General features: G+C 27.8%; 1 protein-coding gene across 1 annotated transcript; it reads left to right on the top strand.

Annotated features, from left to right (window-relative positions):
• The first annotated feature begins 341 nt into the window (after positions 1 to 341).
• On the top strand, positions 342 to 3,057 carry LOC101503274 (WAT1-related protein At5g07050-like). Its single transcript, XM_004493270.3, has 7 exons — positions 342 to 643; positions 728 to 790; positions 1,067 to 1,183; positions 1,294 to 1,546; positions 1,648 to 1,806; positions 1,897 to 2,048; positions 2,501 to 3,057. The coding sequence occupies exons 1-7, from the start codon at positions 447 to 449 to the stop codon at positions 2,736 to 2,738; spliced, it is 1,179 nt and encodes a 392-aa protein (XP_004493327.1). The 5' UTR covers positions 342 to 446; the 3' UTR covers positions 2,739 to 3,057.
• The last annotated feature ends 3,347 nt before the right edge of the window (positions 3,058 to 6,404 follow it).

Here is a 6,404-nt window from a genome sequence, read left to right as displayed (position 1 = left end):
TAAAAAATAAAAAATAAAAAATAAAAAAAAGTGATGGCCATTCACCTAATTATATTTTCAATAAAATGATGCAATTATTGCCATGTGGAATCCATATTGTTCCTGCATACACACACACACTACAACAAAAAATAAGAATATCCATAGCCATACGTATTATTAATCCTATTTCTAAAAGAAGGTCACGTGTGAGCTTTGATGATGATATCAATTCTTACACGCTTCAAATTAAATCAAAAAGGTTCCTCTAATTTTAATTTTAATTTTTTTAACGATTATTATTTTGAGGACAATTCTCACACAACATATCTCTATGGAGGCCTATAAATAGAAGGTGGCGTAACGTTTTTCACTTAGGAGACACAACACAAACAACTTCAACTGTTTGTTCCTCCTCTGCTTTGTACACAACTCTGTTTTATAACATAATTAAAGAGAGAAAAAATATGGAAGGAAATAGTGCAAGTTTTTTTCAAAGGTGCAAGCCTTACATAGCTATGATTTCTCTACAATTTGGATTTGCTGGTATGAACATAATAACAAAAGTTTCACTCAACCGTGGAATGAGTCACTATGTTCTTGTTGTTTATAGACATGCTTTTGCTACTGCTGCTATTGCTCCATTTGCTATAGTTCTTGAGAGGTACTCATCATTCATTCTCAATGGACAAATTGTGACTAAATTTGAATTATTTTCTTATCATATCTTCTTTCTTGTCATTGGCAGGAAGATTAGGCCCAAGATTTCATTTCTTATGTTCATGCAAATGTTCGTCTTGGGACTTCTCGGGTTAGTACTTTTCTCGCTCTACAAACTAGTGTTCTTAACGCATTCAAATTTTCTACAGTCAAAATTTTCCAGTCACTTTAGTCTATTTAAATCGTTAGATAGATATCTGCTGGCTTACAAGAGGACTTTGACGAATTAAAATTGTCTGATCTTAATCAACGATCGAGATTACTAAGTGCAATAATTGACGACAGTTGAAAATTTATTTTTGTATTTATTCTAAAAGATATATACATCCAAAAATGTTCTAAATTATTATTTTTTATTTTGTTTTAGGCCTGTGATTGATCAGAATCTATACTATGCTGGGCTGAAATTCACTTCCCCAACCTACTCATGTGCTATTAGCAACATTCTCCCTGCAATGACATTTGTAATGGCAGTGCTCTTCAGGTATATTTTCACATACACAATAATTTAATTATTTAAACTCATATATCTTCTTTATGTTTTTGGTATTAAATGAATTAACTTGGTGTTATTCTCTACTTTGGATAAATTAGGATGGAGAAATTGGACATAAGAAAATTAAGATGCCAAGTAAAGGTGATTGGAACTGTAATCACAGTTGCTGGGGCCATGCTGATGACATTATACAAAGGAGAAGTTATTAATATATTGGGGTCTCAATATATGCATCATCCTAAAAATTATTCACCTGAAAACAACACTGATTCTGGTGAAAAGGATTGGTTTAAGGGTTCTATTCTGCTACTTATAGCTACCTTTGCTTGGGCTTCTTTCTTCATCCTTCAGGTATGTAACTAATTATATATTAAAAAAATGTGGACAAAAATTCAAATTATCACATATGAAATGAATATTAATTTTGTATTTGTATGTGTTAATGAATGCAGGCAGTGACATTAAGAAAATACTCAGCTCAGCTCTCACTGACAGCCATAGTGTGTTTCTTAGGCACACTTCAATCAATTGCAGTTACCTATGTTATGGAGCACAGGCCATCTGTTTGGAACATTGGTTGGGACATGAACCTATTAGCTGCAGCCTATGCAGTAAGTCTTTCCCTCGTTATCAAAATTTGAGAATTTTTGTTTTTTTTGAAACAACTTTCCTTATGTTTGTTGATGAATTTTATTGAACAGGGTATAATATCATCAGGTCTTACCTACTATGTTCAAGGGATAGTGATGCAAAAGAAAGGGCCAGTTTTTGTCACTGCTTTTAGTCCTTTGATGATGATCATTGTAGCCATCATGGGAACTTTCATCCTTGCAGAAAAATTATATCTTGGAGGGTAAGTCCATATTATAATTTTTATTTTTTTTGTTAAATATGAAGAAAAAAATTATATATATTTTATTTAAATCAAATACATATACCTTTTTTTTTATGTTTAAGGATCGTGCGAGTATTCATCTCAAGATATTTTTGAATAGATTGGTTACAAATGTGAATAATGTAGCCACAACTAAAAAAACTTTAATGTTGCATCACAAGTGGACCACAAATTTAATTAAAACCTTGTTCAATCCAATGAACTAAGAAAATTGGATGTGTTAGTGAGAAAGAAGCTTCACTTTCATGCGGTTTCTTCTTTCTACTTTCCATCATTTTCTTATCATAATAAAATCAGAAACGATGCATTAAAAAGGAAACATCACAATCATAAAAAAGCATAAAATCTGAACGGTGGTAAATAATTTAATTCCATTATTAATGTTCATTTATTTTACTTTGTGATTGCAGAATTATTGGAGCTACTTTGATAGTAATAGGACTTTACTCAGTTCTATGGGGAAAAAGCAAAGAAAACAAAGAAATTGAAGAAGAGATAAGAACAGAGGGAGTGGAGTGTTGTAGAGAAAATGGAGTGATGGAAACAGTGGTTGAAGAAGGAGTTGAAGTAAATGACATTGAAATGCAAAATGGTGAAGCTATTAAAGAGTTAAGGGTAGTAGCAATTATTACTGCTCCAAAAGTTTAAAATATGTATAGAAATTATTATTAGGAATAACAAAAAAAAAAATGTGGAATGAAAAAAAGGGTCATGGAGAGTTGAGAAATTGAGAGGGGTTTTTGTTGTGTATCCTCATCATCATCATCACTACCTTTCTTCGGAAAAAACTAGCTAAAGCATTTTTGGTGGTTGATTAGGACCATTAAGTGTGGGCCCCGTTGTCCATAATGTAACTTAATTAAATTTTGCATACTTTGTTCAAAAGGAAATTATAATTGCTTAACTCTATTACAATGTAAATCATTACCTCAATGCCGTGATATCTATTCAATATTTAAAATTTTAATTTTGATTTGTTATCGGTATAAAATTAATTTATGTAACTTAATTAAAAATTAATGAAGAATTTCAAATGGAATAAAATGAAATTGAAAATAATAAGTTAAAAAAAATCAATGGAGTATAATTTTTAATTATTTATTTCTTTATATATATATATATATATATATATATACACACTTTCGAAATCTCTTCCCACACCACAAATAAAAATAACATAAATATCTATAAATATGTTAATCTTCAACTTTGGACATCTTGGTGGGGATATATACCTTGAAACAAAAAAAAAAAAAATTGTTTCTGGCAGTGCCTAAAAGAACCTTTTGTGTCTAATCACTGGTGAAAGTATTCATTCTAAGGAAATAATTTAAGAAGAGTAGAAAACGTTATATACCCTGATTTTAAGTGTGTACATACCTTGTTTCCAAGGACAGATTATTTCCTATCTCTGAATATTTATACAAGCATCCAACGTGATACAATACAACATATTATATATTTATTCGTAAGGGAGGGATAAATACATCGTAGATTCTAAGTGATGCAACTACCTATGGGATTTATTAATCACTTAAAGATGCAGATTTGCACTTCTGGAAAAATGCTTACAACATATTCTCATTCTTATAACTCTTTTCTTTTTTGTTAAATATAAATACGAATCTCTTGATCCGGGGCACTGGCATGTGTCAATTATGGAGAAATTTACACTTCATCCAAACTCAAATTAATTAATTTCATTTAATCTTTATATAATAAAAAGTAATTGAATCTATCTTTTAAATTTTTTGTTTTATTTTTTAAACAAAATAATTGGTTGCATTATTTTATTGGTATTTAAAAAAACATTATGTAATCATACTATTTTCTATAAACTCGGTAAAGGGTAATTTATATTGACGAAATTAATATTTGAAAAGAAAGAAACGTATTTTCTCAAGGGATACATGTTTTCTAGACTAATCTATGAATTGTATGTTAAAACTCGAGGCCATGGTTTAAACATTACCACAAATCATATATGCAAAAACTAAAAACTTGAATTTGGTTGAGAGGCATGCATGGCTAATTGACATTAGACACCTGGTCCACTACCTATTGCAACATGATTGTATATCCACGTTAGTACTTTTAATAGAGATAGGAGGAGGTCGGTTACTCTGTTTTTGAAAAATAAAATAGTTAAAAAATAATGATGAATCATGTGTTTAAAAATATTAATACTATTTGACCGATTGATAAAAGTATTTCACGTTCCAATTATTAGGTTATGATGACTTTTCTAAGAAAATTATTACAATGTGGAATATTTTACTTTTGACAGAAAAATAAACTTAATTTGAATAACAATAATATAATATTGTATTAATAATTGAATAACAAAATTGAATTTTAATATTATATGAATAACTTACTTATAAAGAAATTTCACATAAAGATTTTATCATATTTTTATATATTAAAATTTGTTCATACTAAACCACAAAACTTTAAAGGCAAGAGATATATGACTTATCTCTTATATATTTAATTTGATTCATTTATAGTTAATATAAAATTTAAAATTCACACTTAAATTCACCAAATTTTTCATTTATGTTCTATCATAGTTAAAAAATATCTTCCAAAATTTATTTCCAAACAATCATGTAGAAGCTACACATGCTTAAGCTGATCTCATCAGCAATGATTCATCAAATAATTAGATGTCCAACGACAAAATTGTTTGGCTAAGTTGGGGGACATGTTTGAAATAACTGTTTCCAATCGATAGTGCATGACACTCTCTTTCAATTGACAAAATATTGATTCGTGAACAAACCATCCATTACAAGCACTTTATGAACAAAAAATTTATAATATGTTTTGGACTGAATACTGATTTTGGTCTCTTAAATAAGAAATATAAAATTCAGTTTGGTTCTTTAGAAATAAACATAAATTTTAGTCATTGAAAAGTCCTACACAACTGAATCTTTCTTCTTTCTCGGTTCTTTTCCCTTTCTTCAATTTCTCCCTCCATTGAAGGAACCTCATCCACTCCACGGTTGCCTGGTTAAACATGTTATGAAGTGGGAGTGTTTCAAGTGCTACTTATGGAAATATATCTCATATTCAACAAATCGTCATACACTAAATTTAAATATATCTTGTATCGACGATTTTTAAACTTAAATTCACCACGTTGTGAAAGTCTAATTTCTTCTATTACACTCAATCTATGTTGATAAGTCTCTTAACTATTTACCAACAAGTAAAATTAACACAATTTAAGAATTAAAAACAAAATATTTTCATGGTCCATTTATTCCACATTTGACGAAACAATTTATTAACATCAAAACATTGTGTATATAAAATTTAGTTTTTAGATTTATTTTTATAGAAATTAAAAATTTTAAAAATATAACTTAAACAAAAACTCGTAATAGTTTTTTTTTAATTTAAATAAGAAAAGGGGATATTATTTAACATTGTTTTTTCGACAAATCATTATGTCATTTAAAATCATGATGTTTTTTTTTTCAACAAATTATATTTTAGGATGAGAGAAATGCTTCTTCTCAGGATATTATTTAACATTGATTTTTCGAATTGGGCCAAATAAATGGGCTACTTCAACACAACAGGGGAATCCAATCACATAATAAGGCGCCGTTTTAAGCACCCCACTTTTTACTACTATCTCTATTTCACATTGTTTTCCTGATTAATATTGCATCCCTATATTATTCAAAATAATAAAGGGTAAATTACATCTGTGGTCCCTTAACTTAATTTCAGGTAACGTTTTAGTCCTTTATCTTTTTTTTTTCCGATTTAGTCCTTTATTCCTAAAAATATAAAAAAAAAAAGATAAAGGACTAAAACGTTACCTGAAATTAAATTAAAGGACCACAAATGTAATTTAGCCAAATAATAAATTAGTCCAATCATTAGTAATTTTATTTTAAATTAAGTATAATTTTAAATTTTGATTAAGTTTTATTCATTTATGGTTCATATATTTCCTAAAAAGTGTTTTAGATTCATAAAAAAAAATGTATTTTTTATAAGTTTAATGAATATGCATAGATGATATTAAATATTTTTATATAATCATCCAATCAAGAGACTAAATGAATATCTAAAACCTTTTTGCATCCATTGAATTATTTTGTTTTAGAAATAGTAAATAAAATGTAAATAAATATATTTAATTTTAGGCAGATAAAAATATGGAAATTTTAATTTTAAAAAAATTTTACATACACAATGTAATCTTTAATATAAATTTATTTGTTAAACAATATAGTGAAACATAAAAATTATATAATAAAATAAACATAAAAATTAAGATGATATAATATC

This window comes from Cicer arietinum, chromosome 3, assembly GCF_000331145.2.
Source record: "Cicer arietinum cultivar CDC Frontier isolate Library 1 chromosome 3, Cicar.CDCFrontier_v2.0, whole genome shotgun sequence".
NCBI classification, from domain to species: Eukaryota; Viridiplantae; Streptophyta; class Magnoliopsida; order Fabales; family Fabaceae; genus Cicer; species Cicer arietinum.
This window is presented reverse-complemented; position numbering and strand designations above follow the sequence as displayed.

Bases quoted from the DNA above. Each gene is read 5' to 3' on its own strand.
- LOC101503274 (XM_004493270.3), top strand. From the start codon at position 447: ATGGAAGGAAATAGTGCAAGTTTTTTTCAAAGGTGCAAGCCTTACATA. The intron at 644-727 runs GTACTCATCATT...TGTCATTGGCAG, and splicing joins TTTGCTATAGTTCTTGAGAG to GAAGATTAGGCCCAAGATTT. The intron at 2,049-2,500 runs GTAAGTCCATAT...TTGTGATTGCAG, and splicing joins GAAAAATTATATCTTGGAGG to AATTATTGGAGCTACTTTGA.